The sequence below is a fragment of the Neurospora tetraspora genome (assembly GCF_033439725.1).
Source record: "Neurospora tetraspora strain CBS 560.94 chromosome Unknown B0H65scaffold_7, whole genome shotgun sequence".
In the NCBI taxonomy this organism is placed as follows: Eukaryota; Fungi; Ascomycota; class Sordariomycetes; order Sordariales; family Sordariaceae; genus Neurospora; species Neurospora tetraspora.
The window spans coordinates 1,983,286-1,997,293 of record NW_026944389.1 but is presented as its reverse complement, the minus strand read 5'-3'; the positions used below and the strand labels follow the sequence as shown (position 1 = coordinate 1,997,293).

The 14,008-nt window shown below is 46.5% G+C and overlaps 4 protein-coding genes and 1 non-coding gene across 5 annotated transcripts; 1 reads left to right on the top strand and 4 right to left on the bottom strand.

Annotated features, from left to right (window-relative positions):
• Nucleotides 1-559: 559 nt before the first annotated feature.
• On the bottom strand, nucleotides 560-3,269 carry B0H65DRAFT_511424 (uncharacterized protein; the record flags this gene model as incomplete). Its single annotated transcript, XM_062828482.1, has 5 exons — nucleotides 560-600; nucleotides 899-1,092; nucleotides 1,114-1,182; nucleotides 1,315-2,420; nucleotides 2,484-3,269. The coding sequence occupies 5 exons, from the start codon at nucleotides 3,267-3,269 to the stop codon at nucleotides 560-562; spliced, it is 2,196 nt and encodes a 731-aa protein (XP_062678541.1).
• A 1,172-nt stretch (nucleotides 3,270-4,441) lies between these two features.
• Nucleotides 4,442-5,650, bottom strand: B0H65DRAFT_292510 (uncharacterized protein). Its single transcript, XM_062823028.1, has 3 exons — nucleotides 5,191-5,650; nucleotides 4,882-5,115; nucleotides 4,442-4,796 (listed from the first exon to the last, which is right to left on the bottom strand). The coding sequence occupies exons 1-3, from the start codon at nucleotides 5,369-5,371 to the stop codon at nucleotides 4,768-4,770; spliced, it is 444 nt and encodes a 147-aa protein (XP_062678540.1). The 5' UTR covers nucleotides 5,372-5,650; the 3' UTR covers nucleotides 4,442-4,767.
• A 434-nt stretch (nucleotides 5,651-6,084) lies between these two features.
• B0H65DRAFT_292549 (S-adenosyl-L-methionine-dependent methyltransferase) lies at nucleotides 6,085-7,648 on the bottom strand. The gene is made up of 2 exons (XM_062823029.1): nucleotides 7,494-7,648; nucleotides 6,085-7,410 (listed from the first exon to the last, which is right to left on the bottom strand). The coding sequence occupies exons 1-2, from the start codon at nucleotides 7,505-7,507 to the stop codon at nucleotides 6,471-6,473; spliced, it is 954 nt and encodes a 317-aa protein (XP_062678539.1). The 5' UTR covers nucleotides 7,508-7,648; the 3' UTR covers nucleotides 6,085-6,470.
• An 864-nt stretch (nucleotides 7,649-8,512) lies between these two features.
• On the top strand, nucleotides 8,513-9,058 carry B0H65DRAFT_551920 (CoA binding domain-containing protein; the record flags this gene model as incomplete). The annotated part of the gene is made up of 2 exons (XM_062829856.1): nucleotides 8,513-8,609; nucleotides 8,700-9,058. The coding sequence occupies 2 exons, from the start codon at nucleotides 8,513-8,515 to the stop codon at nucleotides 9,056-9,058; spliced, it is 456 nt and encodes a 151-aa protein (XP_062678538.1).
• A 491-nt stretch (nucleotides 9,059-9,549) lies between these two features.
• On the bottom strand, nucleotides 9,550-9,640 carry B0H65DRAFT_t381. The gene has a single exon. It is a non-coding gene; the product is annotated as a tRNA-Leu (tRNA).
• Nucleotides 9,641-14,008: the final 4,368 nt, after the last annotated feature.

The following is a 14,008-nucleotide window of genomic DNA, read 5'->3' as shown; positions in this document are numbered from 1 at the left end:
ACTCCCCTGCCAAGGGCACTCTGGTGTCTCTTGGACCTGATGATCTTGATGAACAATCGATGGAACGAGACAGGATGCCGTCGTCGTCGCCGCATGGCCGAGTCTAACGAACATGCATGATCCGACGAAGTACCTGTCAGGTACCTTCGCCGTCCAGGGAAGGGTGCCATGCCGGGACCCAGGGAGGTGGACACTTATGCGGGCACTTGGTCCGATCATCGGCCGTGCGTATCTGGGGTTGCCTTTCCTAGCCTAAAGCTCTCCAAGGTTGGCTGCGAGCGTCGATGAGCTTGGGAACCAATGATGAAGGGATAATGAAGTATATGGGGTCGACACGGGAAACTATATCGGTGGAGAAGTCTGAATGTTGATGTTGAGCCTGCTTTGGATAATGGAGAATGGAGGGACCCGACTGACTTGCCGCCGGGAGGAAGGCTTGGAACAGGTAGTTGTTCCCTTCAGATGCCCCAGCTCGAGAGTCATGAACAACTTGGCGGAAACGTGAATGGGGATCGTGATGGAAACGAAACAGGCACGCATCCAAACGACAGGAGTTGAGCTAGAAGATAACGTCTTTGATATTGAATTCCTTCTTGTGTTCTATATCGTAGTGCATATGTTAGCAAGTTTGATAGAGTAGAGACCGTTGTAGCAACGCGGCGGTAATCCTTGAGATACTCCCATCACTTCTTGTTCCTCTTGAAGTGTGCTGCAATATGCCGCATTTTGTGGCGGATCCTCTCCCTCGGTGAAGTGGGCTCGACAACCGGACCGCCTCCAGCAGAGGAGTCGCCCTTGATAACCCGACCACCCTCAGCAGATGGGCCTCCCTCGACAATGGAATCTCCCCCAGCAGAGGGACTTCCCTCAAAAATGGGGCTTCCTTCAATGGCAGGACCCTCCTCACTCGAGGGGCCCTCCTCAATAACGGGGCCTCGCTCAGCGAAGGGACTTCCCTTCAACGACGGTGTGTCCACTGATTCAGCCAGACCCAGCTCCATGAAAAAGGCATCGGTAGTTGGTTTGCGACCCAGGAACTGCTCAAGAATGAGCATTTCATCTTGCAAGGCGCCCTTTTCGAGAACCATGCGTCTGTATCGGTGACCTTAAGACTTATCCATCGGATCTCCAGCAAAGGCAGAGTAGAACATGTCGTAGGAGTAGGTGTCGGACCATTGATAACTAACTGTAAAGTCATGCGTCGTACTCAGAAAATAGATGCTGGAGGTTGCCATGCCCATGCGTCCTACCACCACAGTTGTCAGACACATACGAAGATACGAACGATGAAATGACAGACAAAAGAGACCTTACATCGGTTCACCAATAGCTTCGGGTCCCTTCATCCCTGTTAGCTCGTTCCTCAACTCGTTGTATCGCCTGGTAAAGTCCATGTTTTCCAGGTCGGTGCGTGATTTGGGCGAATGAACCTCCATGTCGAAAATCGCGGATGACAACTGCCGCTGGTTGCTCAACGCCTGAAGGAAATGCCTGCTTGCCGCAATCCGCTCGGCCATGTCGTCAGACATCTGCTCGCCAGTTCGATAGTGTTTGCTGATGCGCTTAATGTACTCGGCTCTCCAGGTCCAATGTTCAAGCATCTGGCTAGGGGCTTCGACAAAGTCTCGCTTGCCTGCTGTCCCGTGATGACGAGAGAGATGAGTGCGTGAAACCAGACCGTGTATCCCGTGTCCCAATTCATGAAATAGGTCAACAACATGTTCGTGGTCGAGGAGTGACGGTTTGTCCTTGGTTGGCGCCGGGAAGTTGCAAACAAGAGCCGTCGATGGGTAAAACCTTGTACCGTCCGCTTTCTCGTGCCCGAGTTCCAAAGGAAAGTTCGCTATATGTCTGTATTTTCCCTCGCGTGGATGAGCGTCAATGTAGAGGTATCCTAAGAAGTCATTGCCTTCGGACTCGTCATTCCAGACACTAAACATGATAGTGTCCGGGTGATACATGACATCTTCGGCAACGCCAGTAGGAGAGATACGCTCGAGATCCTCTGCGGCCAACCTAACGAAAACGATGCCAAAGAGCTCCCCAAAAAGGCGGAGCATGCTTGTGATTGCGGAATCGATCGGAAAGTATTCGGCGACCTTTTTGTTGTCGAGGTCATGTTCTTGCTTGGAGATTTTGGAGGCGTAGAAAGCCCAATCCCAGCAATAGAAACTGCCATCAAATGGCAAGTCTCGAGCCTCGCAGTCCTTCTTCTTGGCCTCCAGTAGCTGGTTGAATTCTTTAGCGGCAAGGGGTGCAAGGCGGGTTCGTAAGTCATCCAACAGGTTGTTGACAGCCCTAGGTGTCTTCGCCATTCGGCTTTCAATCCTCAATGTGGCATGATCTGGGTAGCCCAATAGGCGGGCGGCCTCGTCTCGGAGAAGCATGGCTTCTTTGAAGAGCGGGACGTTCTCCGGGCACTAACGGGACATTGTCAGTAGGCTTTTGTAACCATCAGCAACCACTTACGGTGTATAGTGTACTTTGTTCTCCATGGCAATCCACATGCGCTTTCGAGCCTCCGGGTTCTTGACGTCTCTAAGAAAGATGTCGTAATGACTGGGATCGAAGGTGACCTTGAGCCTGCCTTCATTCTCGCCCGTTCCCTTTGCCAACTGGTCAATAACATCACTGTCTATGCCATCCAACTCTGCAGGGGTAAACCAGTTGCAGCCATTATCAGTAGCGTGGTGGTTCTTGAACTCGCTCTTGATTGTCTCCAGGCGCTTTTGAATTTGTTTGAAGCGGTCACGCTGAGGTTTGGACGGTAGACCCAACCCTAACCTGATAGCCTCTTTCCACTCTTCTTCCAGAGCGATAGCACTCTCAGCGTCCTCAAAACCTGCATTCTTTGCAATGTCCTCGGTGATGTACCGACCGGGATCCTGTTTCCTGCCTGCCGCGAGACCAGATTTGTGATACAGGGCATCTCTCGCACGGAAGACGTCCTCGCGCATATTCATGTCCGTCCAGAAGTCACCGTACCATTTTGCCATTTTGCGAGTGGTGTCCCGCAAATCGCTGTTCTCCGAAATGTGCTGGTAGAAACGCAGGTTGTGTGAGTACTTTTCATTCTCAAACTCGAGTTGGGGACGCATGACGTTCTCAAATGTGACAGTCTGAGGGTCATTCAGGTTGACATTGGCTACGATCGCATCTAGCGCAGCACGATGTTTGTCGGCCCATGCTTCGAAGGCGGCGGTAACGCTTTCTGGCGTATGATTTCGAAGCCCTGGTGGCTGTGGTGGATTGTCGTACATTCCGGTCATGGCGTTCGTAAGCGTGTAAGACTGTGATAAAAAAGGTCGAATGAACGAGGTTTCCGTGGTAGTCAACTTTGCGAGTAAGGGGCGGTGACGACAGCTAAATGCGTTCCTCCTTTTCCTTCTCAAGTGCTGCTGATCGTGAGCAAAAAAGGGCTGATAACTTGGCGAGATGTCGTGTTTATATATCGAATGCGGTAAATCCGAGCAAGTCCCATCGATCCTCCCTCCACCCCCTAACGTGAATCACCCGTCCGAAGCCATTGTTGGAACATGTCCCATCAGTCCGGATAGTACCCGTCTTCGTTATGGTTATCTGTCGTTTGCGTAAGTTTCGAAAAGCGTTCAGTGGCCATTATCGATTCCGATGTTGCTAGGGGCAAACGAATGTCGTCCGCGGCTCGTATGTTTGAGTGTCATCCTTCGTCGAGGTCGTCGAGGTCGTCATGATTGTTGGTAGATGTCGGTTTGGTGGTCAAACAGCTAAGAGGCGGTAACATAGTAGTTGTCGGAATTTTGGTCAGATTTTTTCTCACCAAAGTGCGAGATGGGTCAATGAAATGCACAGCTTTGCAAATACGAAATTAAAATGGTGTCATAGAAAAAGGTTCCTTCCCGTCTTCACTGCCGATGGAAAAGAAGGCACGATCCATGGCCGTCAACGGAGGCCAGGGGCTCCATAATTGACAAGACCGATGCAAGCCGCTGGGGAAAGGTCCACTTCCCGTAGGGCGTTCGGCTTCCGTGACCGGACATTGTAACTTACATACAGCCTACTACAGGAACATTACATACATAATCAAGATGATGTAGTATTGGAGTACCGGTTGCCCGCTCTGGTCAACCATGATTGATATCTCCGAAGGTACCGATCAGTATCATGTCTTGCTTCCTGACCGTACCCAGACTGGGGGCCGGGAGATGGGACATCGGAATCCCCACATCCCTTTTACCCCAGATTCGAAGGAAGACGGAAACGTGTTTGACCTTGTTTCCAGGGACTAGACAAACTCTAGGGCCTCGCCTTCTCACACTAATCCTTCGTGATGTTTCATATCTTGCCTTATCCAGACCAAACTGACAAGGTCGAGCCCTTCTTCGAGTAGAGCGGAAACGGGTTCATGACGGAGATTGTACTGCTGAGCCCTGGGCAAACAACGTGAACTTGTAAACACACCTCCGTCACACAAGAGAAGGGGATGAGAGAGAGATCAGGCGTAAATCCCAATCTGGCGCAGTTGCTTAAGACACACGTCCGGAAAGTCTTTCAGTTCCCGGTAAATGATATGTCCAAATTCATATCTTATCAAGACTCCGACGCCTGCCTGGATTATTGTAACACATGCAATTTCCCTGTAATAGATGGTATTGTGACGCCGTCTCCTCGGGCGTATGTGTCCCGTGATTCCTCCTAAACCGTACCCAGCGATGTTTGACCTCCAAACCTTGTTTCCCTCGTCATGATTCCGAACCGCATCTTATCGATTTCTTCTCGATTTCTTCTCTAGTTGGCAAGGATAGTCCGGACGAGCTCTGTTTGCGTCACACATATATCGTTAGCCTCGAGACACTCCTGGATTTCGCCCAAGGGACAAGCAAACAGCAGGCGCTGACATACCGGTATAGTTCACCTGGCCAGAGCTGGTATCAACGGCCTTGAGGAGCTCGTCTACCTCCTCATCCGTCATCTTCTCGCCGAGGTTTGTCAAGATATACTTGAGCTGACCGACGCCGATGAAACCCGTCATGTCCTTATCAAACACCTGGAAACCGCGGCAGTACTCTTCGGGTTCGCCGGGATCACGGAAGCCACCTGGCCGGTTGAGGACGCGCTGGAAGGTCTCGAAGTCGACTGTCGGATAGGAGGGGGCATCTGTTAGCTACTATTCCCAGACACGATATCGGTTTGCGCTCGGGTATCACTCACAGTCACCACCAACGTTCTTCTCGAGCTCGCGGATCTCGGCGAGCGTGGGGTTCTGGCCGCAAGCGCGGAGCAGATCGCCCAAGCTGTCGAGGGCGACACGGCCGTTACCGCGCTTGTCGAACAGCGAGAACGCCTCCTTGTAGTTGGTAGAAGCCTGACCGTCGAACTGGTTAGATGCCATTGTTCCTATGGTGCGCTGTCGCAAACAAATCTCCTTTCAAAGATCCGGGTATGTAATGAATCGCGGTAGGTTGAGCGGAACCAAAAGCGCTGGCTTGTGATCGTGCTAGAGTCGGCAATCGAGAGGACAAGGACGATGATTGCGAGAACAAGGCGCAAGAAGCCAAGCGACAAGGGAGCAACGACGCGATCGAAAGTTGGCAAAAGATGGTGTTTGGACTGCGATCGATGGATGCCGAAGCAGGACCTTGCAGCTCAGCGCTCAAGCCAGGCACATTTTAGTGCTCCGACTCACCATGGCAGAGCGCTGCGGCTTCCAAGGTTGTGGCACCTTGTGCCTTTGTTGTCGTGGGCAACCGCGGGGTTCCTGGCTCTTGCTTTCGCATGCTTTCCATGCGTCGGGGTTGGGATGGAGGGATGGAGAGGGGCGCGCGCGTGCCAGTGCAGTGCCCGCGGCGAATAAACAGGGACAGGTCCACTTACCATTGTGTCTCGGGGGAAATATCGATTGAATGCGCAAAGGAGAATGCAAGGGCTAGTCGGTGCAAAAACGCTGGCTGATGGATTCGATGCAAAAGATGATGCTATTCAGAAGAACGGTCAAGAAGCGTCCAAGGCTAGATGCAAAAGGAGTGGGCGATTTATTTTCCAGGCTCGCCAGGCTGTTCCCCCTCGCCTGTTTGGGCTCTCCTTCCCGCCGCGAAATGAGCTGTGGACAGGGAGTTGCGCTGGGTGGTGCTGACTGGTCTGTGCCATTATGCGCTCGCACCCCGGTCGCGGTGGCAGGGCAACCACTGACAACTCGCGATACAGCAGCATGCTAGCTCAATCGAGACATCAACACCTTGGTCAAGCAGGGGGCCGGTGACACTGCCCAGATAGCAAGTTCAACGTCAGCCACCACTGTATCGTCTTCTCCTGATAGCCCTACCAACCCCGCCTTTTTGAGAGGCAGCCTTGTGATGATCAAGCAGGTTTCTGCTTCATTCTTGGTTTCATACCTATAGAGAGGAGAGGAGGACTAACAACCGCAGAGAAACGGATATCGGGATAGTATACACGACGACGGATTTGCCGCGACTTCAACTCACCATACCTAATCATCGTCTCTTCGCCATCAATAAAACGGTCCCCCAGATAGCCTCAACCTCGATTTCTGCCCATCGATCCCCCGCCGCTTTCCATTCCGGCACCGCAGCAACAACCTCGTCAAACATCAAGTCGACAATGTCGCCCTCTCCGCCGTCCGCCCTACTCTTCATGTCAGGATGGGCGCTTCTCCAACCACTGAACGCGCTAAATGTGCGACAATAGCCCTCCAACTCGCCCAACTTGAGCCTCCGACGCAACCAAGTCGCCTCTTCCGGCGCATCGCTAATGTCGCCCGTCACACGATTGGGATCCCAAGCAATACGGACCACATGTTCCCACTCCGTCTCGGGAGGGACCACCTCCTGTAGTGAATCCCGCAATATGTTCCGGCCGGGTTGCTCCCAAAAATGCATCATGCTCTCCACGCCCGGCAACGGCTCCGTCTCGCCGTAGATGAACTTGTCGAAGATGGGTGTCGTTTCCGGCCGCCCAATAATGATGTGGTCCTTGTAGCCCCAGAAAGCCAAGGTTCCGCCGCGCTTCACGACCCGTGCAAGCGCCGGCCAGACCTTGGAGTAATCGAACCAATGCGCTGCTTGGCCAGCAACCACACAGTCGACGGCATTGTCGGCGAGGAAAGAAAGGTCCTCGGCTCCGCCTTGCTTAACCGTAATCTTGGAGTTGTCGCCGCTCAGCTTGCGAGCCTGCTCAACCATGCCGGCCGAAGGATCAAGTGCGATGACACGGCTGAAATAGGGAGCGAGTGCGCGCGCCACCAAGCCATGTCCGCAGCCAAGGTCCAGCAATGTTCCAGCTGCCGGCGAAGACGACGGTGGTGATGGAAAGGAAGGGGCTTCTGTGCCATGAAATCTCAACACCCGGTCGTAAAGAACCGAGGGATATGAGGGCCGAAAGGCAGCATAACCACCAGAGGAGTAGGTCGAGCGGCTATCGTGGGAGTGTGTCAATGATTACAGTAAGCAATGCGTCAATACTGTCAGTAGGCGAGTAAAGAAAAGGTGGAGACTTGCCCGAAGATGGACATTTTCAAAGACCACCCTAACAATTGCACCAAATCACGAACAGTTGATCCAAATTAACTCCGGGTGGTCGCTAAACAAGTCGGTCGGAGGAAGTCTGTGCCTGGTGTTGTGATACCAATATTGTCTGGGGAAACAGGCAAACTGAATCTCCTGTCAACGGCACAGGGCTTTTTATATCCGAATAGAGAGGCGCCGAGGTGGCTCATGGATCGCGAAATAGAAATCATCCTTCGATATCACGCGGCGCCGGCATTCCAAATCATCCTTTGGCTCTCAGAAGAGGCATGATTGATCGCCCAAGTTCACGGATCCGACGATTTCCGGCGAAAGCCTCGGCTGCTTCCACATCACCTGGCCTTGATATACCGAACAGCAACTGCGATATCGGAACTCCCATTCTGAATCAAGAAATGGCATTCGATGGACAATATCACCACTGGACAAATGTCGATAATCCTATGCCTGAAAATACACAGTTACACAACCATCAGGATCAATTACTGATTAGTTATGGTGGGGGCTGAGGGCCCGAACATCACAGGTACCTCTACGGCACGCAGTGGGCACGTCATCAGGGTCCTCCGTAGATTGCGCGGGGTTGCCTGGGATATGGCTGTCTTTGGTGGTCAGCTTCCTACGGGATCTGCTCGGGGGCCCAGGGGGCGTAGACACGGGAAACAGCATCACCTCGACAGCGAGATGGACCAACTCCATCAACAACCGAATGTCGCCATGGAGACATGTCCTAGAATAGAGTAGGCAACTTGACTTTAGCTCACCTTGGTACCACTTTGATTATTTTTCAAGCACTAGTCTTGCCGGGAAACATATAAACCGACCATATGTCCCTGATATCACGCCCTTCTTTTCTGTATCTCCAGCATCAAGCTTCCTGCGTTCTCAAGTCCAGCACAAGATATCCAGCCCTTTTTCCACGGCAGCTACCACGCCTCATCACTCCAAGCTATCAACAACACCACTTCTTTACCTCAACACCAAACTTCAAAATGTCCGCTACCGACGCAACCGCCAAGACCTTCTTCTCCTCCCCCAAGTTCGCCGTAGTCGGCGCCAGCACTAACACCGAGAAGTTCGGTTACAAGGGTTCGTTTCGTCCTTTTCCCTCCTCCTTCCGTAACCCCATCCCCGGCATTTACCCATATCCTCCACCCACCACTAACCCCCTCCATCCAGTCTTCAAATGGTACGCAGACCGTGACCTCCCCGCCACGCCCATCAACCCGCAAGGCGCCGCCCTCACCGTCAACGGACAATCCTACCCCGCCATCAAGTCTCTCTCGGAGCTCGAGAACCCCAAGGAGACTTCGGTTTCTATTATTACCGGTCCCGCCATCACGCTCAAGACGCTTCAGGAGGCCAAGGAATTGGGAGTCCCTGCTGTCTGGCTGCAGCCCGGAACTTTTAATGACGAGGTGTTGGCGTATGCGAATGAGAATTTCCAGACTGTCGTTGCTGGGAAGGGAAGCTGGGGAGGCGAGGGGTGGTGTGTTTTGGTTGATGGGGAGAGGAGTTTGGGTGGTGCTAGACTCTAGGTTGAAGCAGATGTCAGGTCTGTTTGTGAAGAGATGATAGGGAGGTTGAATGGTTCTTATGAGGATATATGACGATCTCTTTTTGTTAGTTTTTGTGTCTGATTATGAGGTTTGGGCCTGGGTATACTATATATCTACAATATAACACTGGTTTGTTTGCTTGTCGAGACCTCTGGTCAACTTTCCTAGGCGTTGCCACACCCATTTCCTGTTCTTTCTGATTATGACACTCCCGATCTTGAATATTGTAACTTGGATCTTGAAAGTTGAAACAAGTTTTTCAGTTAATATCTAGACCCTTTCAGCTACCCTTACCGTTGCCACCAACCCATCGTAACGCTCCAGTATCAGATGCCTCAAGTTCCTGCATCTGTTCAACTACACAAGTTTAGCAAAGGTCTCGAATTCGTTTCGCCTCATTCCCAAGAAGCAAAAAAAAAGAATGACAGGTGGTTTCCAAAATGGAATCCCAAAAAATAGCAAAAAATTAGTGACAAGAGTGGGATTCGAACCCACGCCCTTTCGGACTGCGATACTCAGAGATCCTGAACACAGCGCCTTAGACCGCTCGGCCATCTTGCCTATGATTATTATTGTTAGTGGGTATCGGAGGTTGTAACTATAAGCCTCAACATTATGACTTGTTGATGTTTGGTGACAGTTAAGTTGGATGCGCAGCCGTCCCAAAGGGAGATAGAATGGAAGTTGTTGACCAACTTCAACTTCACACCCTCAAACACCCAAAAAGCTACCTCTACATATACTGACATCTGACTCCAGACCGTGGCTGATGGCTGCTCATGTCGGGGAGATTGAGATCGCACACGAAGACCACACATGCCATTCCAGACAAGCCTGGTCAAGAAGAGAAAAAGGAAAACAGCCAATTTCACCTTACCCGTCAACAAGCGGCGGGTAGTCTAAATTAGAACGAGAAAGGCGCATGGCAGTGGATCCTGGATATTTTGGAAAGAGCCGTCCGTCCCCGTCGACATTGATATCCGGGGAGACAAGGACGGGACCGGAACGAAGCGCAGGAACATGACCAGGGGTCCGGCGGCAATCGTTCGTCAAGCATCGGAGCGAGGCCCGGACAAGAAACGCCCGAAGTCGGGGACAAGCCTTATCTGCCATAAGAGCTATCCGAAAGATATCTTAGTCGCCTTCCACTTCCCCTCATCACTCGCTCGCTGTCCGGTTTCTTTCACTGATAACACCCAGACACCCATCACCTTTGGATCAGCTATGAAAGTCTTCATTAGCATATCAAATTGTACATCTCGCTTTGCTACCCGGCCCTTGTCAGTGTGGCTTGGAAGACCCCCGATTGACCCCCAACTTTCACTCCCTTCAGGAGGATCAAGAAACAGTTGTATAGTGTACAACTGCAACAGAATGAGCCTTTCTTCAGTTCACGTACCTTGGTTTCAACCCCCGTTGATCCGATATGTCTAGTGGACCAACCCCGCTCGAGGAAGCACACCCGCATCGCCTTATCGGTCAATTATCTGCGGCCGATTATCTGTTCCGCGTCCTATCGACATCACTGGCACAAAGGTTTAGTCATTCTTTAACGTCGCCCCCCTCGTCCCTGTCATCTTGGTGTCCGTAGCGATCCTGGAGGTCGGGACGAGGGTGGCATGTGCCATGTAGGGATGGTCAAAATTGCTGAAAATATCGGAATTCAGAAATATCGAATTTCCAAAACGAAAAGTACGGCCCGTGCACCTCACCACCAAACTGCCTTCACTTTCTCATTTTGAGGTGCTCGAGAGATATTAATGTCAGCGACCAACTAAGAATGACGAGACATATTAATGATGATACAGGACAAAAAAAGATGTGTTTGAGTTATTGAAATCGTGTACACAATTCTGACTGTATAGTTCCATTTGAGCCGTCCTAGAAGTACCATCCACTACAGAAACCATCATATACATCGCCGCCAGCGTTAAAGCAAAACCTGGGTGTTGTTGAGCATATCCGAGCACTTACACCCAAAGGGGTATCACGTATGAAAAGCTTGGCGGAAATAATCGTTTACCTTTCCGTAATTTCCCTTACTCGTCGGTTAGGTATAGAGTCCACCCTCTAGGGGTCTCGCTTACAGTTAGCCAACCGACTCTCATCGTCCCTTTGAGAGTCGGATTTTTTATATGTAACGTACAAGCTCTATAACGGTTAGAATCTTCAACAATCCGTTTCTCTACCAAAACACAAGCAAAAAAAGATGGTAAAAGATGTACACTATTCGTCTCAATTACGCGCATTCAGCAATGTATTTCTTTTATAATCAAATTATCATAATATATTATTATAATATTATAAAGCCTTTATAGCCCGTACTCATAATATAATATCCAACTCCTCCTCTTCTTCCTCTTCCCTTTGTAAATTCCCATCGTCGCTAAAATCGTTGTTTATAGTAACTATTACCTTTATACAGCTTACGGGCACCTCCAGTTTCTTGCCCGCTACTATTATAATTATTATAGTAACCTCCTCCTCGTTAAAATCTATATCGACAGCCTTCCCCTTCCCCTTTTTAAACCTCTTTCTAGGAAGGTATAGTATTAATATAAATAATCCAAACGATAGTTTAATTTGTACTATTTATATACTTATTATATAGGCGTATTGTGGTATAGCTAGGAGTTTACTAAGTATATTTATACCCTCGTTACCTAAAAAACTTTAACCGACGAAGTACTTCCTTTACGAACCTTTCTAGCCCGCTTCTTACTATATATTTTAAAAAGTACGAATTTTTTATTATAACTAAAAAGGGTAGCCTTCCCTATAGCTTTATAGAATTTATCCTCCTCGTCTTCAATACTAGCCAAAAAAGTATTAAAGTCTTATTTAAGTTAGGGAACCTTCTATAACCTTATTTCTAATATATAATATAAATAATTAAAACCCTATTATTTGATTAAGAGAGTACGCTGGGTATTATTAATAATAGCTTCGTCCTACCCCTCTATAAATTTTAATATTATATTATATTCTAAATCGTCCTTAATAATACGAATAAGGCTATAGTCATTTAAAATATTAGCCTTATTAATTAAATTAAGCTTAACTTTCTTCTTAATTTTAAATTTACGTAATAGCTACTATTTAAGGCTAAGGTTCTCTTCGAGGGCAACTTTTTAAATAAAGGTAAAGTTTATTTGCTATATCTTCTTTAATCCTTTTTCTATATTAACTACCCTTTTTACTACAACCTTAATATTAAGAACCTACTTTATATAAATTTTATCGCTAATAGAAATATACTTACGAAGGTTTTACTTATAAACTTTTACTTTAATATAGCGCTTCTAATATTCTTACCAATTACATACTAAGTTTTAAATATTAATAAACACTTTAAAGGCAATTCTAACTTCGTTATAAACCTTTCTAATAAGCGAATTATACCCATCAATATATTATTAAATCGCTAATAGTTCCAACGTACATAGTACTTTACAAAGAATTATAACCTCAAATCAGTTAAGGAACAAAGGTTCTTACCGTATCCTAACAAATTTATGCAACTTATTAAAAAGGACGTCGGGTTTAAGAGGCTAAAGACTAATTTTCTTCTATCCTTTATATATATTATTTCGAATAAAGCCCGCCTCCTTAACTTTCTTCTAATTATTTAAGAAGACCGTATAGTTAATATTAATAACCCTGCTAGTAATCTCATCTATTAAAGCTTTCTAGTAAACCTTTTTAACCGTTTAATAAACTCCTATATTAAGTGGTTAAAGTATATAATTAATATAAAAAGGGAGAATAAAAAGGATAATATCGAACGCTTTATAGTATTATAGAATATATAAATCCTCGTACGCCTTAAATCTATTTATAAAAAGAACCCGATATACTTTCAGTTTAATAACTAATATAAAACTAACGGTTATTCTATACCCTTCAAAAGGTTCTAATCTTTTAAAGGGAGGCAGGTAATTAAGTAATAGATTGAACTAATTATTAATAGTATAATTATTAAAGGAGGAGGATAATTTAAAGGAATATTTATTAAAGTACTAAATTTACTACAATATATAATAAATATTATTATATCTAATTAATATATTAGTAATAACTATATTTAAATTAACTTTGTAATTAGCCTGTGTATTCCTTTATATTTATAAATAAATTAATATAAATGTAATTAATTAAATAAAATTAAATTTAATTATTAATAACGAAGTTAGAGCTTTATTATAATCTATATTTTAAATATTAGGAATAAAGGGATACTTTTAATTGCAACCGATATAGTATCGATAGTAATTAAACTTTTCTTATTACTACAGTTAAATATAATCCTTTTCGTACGTACCCGATTCTTTATAAATAATACCTATTATTATATAATTTAGTATAGGGAGTAATAATATAAAGCAAGTCTACCCTTATACCTTTATAATTCCCTTAATTTCCCTTACTTAGAAGGGAAATTCATTTATATTCTAAACGTTCTCTTCCTTAATATTAAAGCCATTATATATAGCCTTTACCTCTTTAAATTAATTTTTAAGGGAGTTTAATTGAATTTTAATATTTATTCTTTTTACGTTTTTAAAGTTAGCCGCTTTAAATTCGAATTCTAAATACTTCTTACGCTACTCTATAAGCTACCCTCTATAGAGATTAATAGAAGGGGGTATAACTATTAAGTTCGTAATTAATTAGCTAACTTAATAAGGGAGGTATTATTTAAAGGGAAGTAATTGTAATTAGCAATTTAAATTACGATATTAAAAGCTTTATCCTTATTTATAATTAAGGTTAGAGGTCGATATACTTCTATACTAATCGGTAGAGCCTTACCCTCTCTAATAAGTATTATATACTTCTTAACGATAGCCTTACTAATATTAAATAGTACCCCTATACTTTTATACATAACCCTCCTTTTATTTCTAACTTTAATATTAACTTTAAATT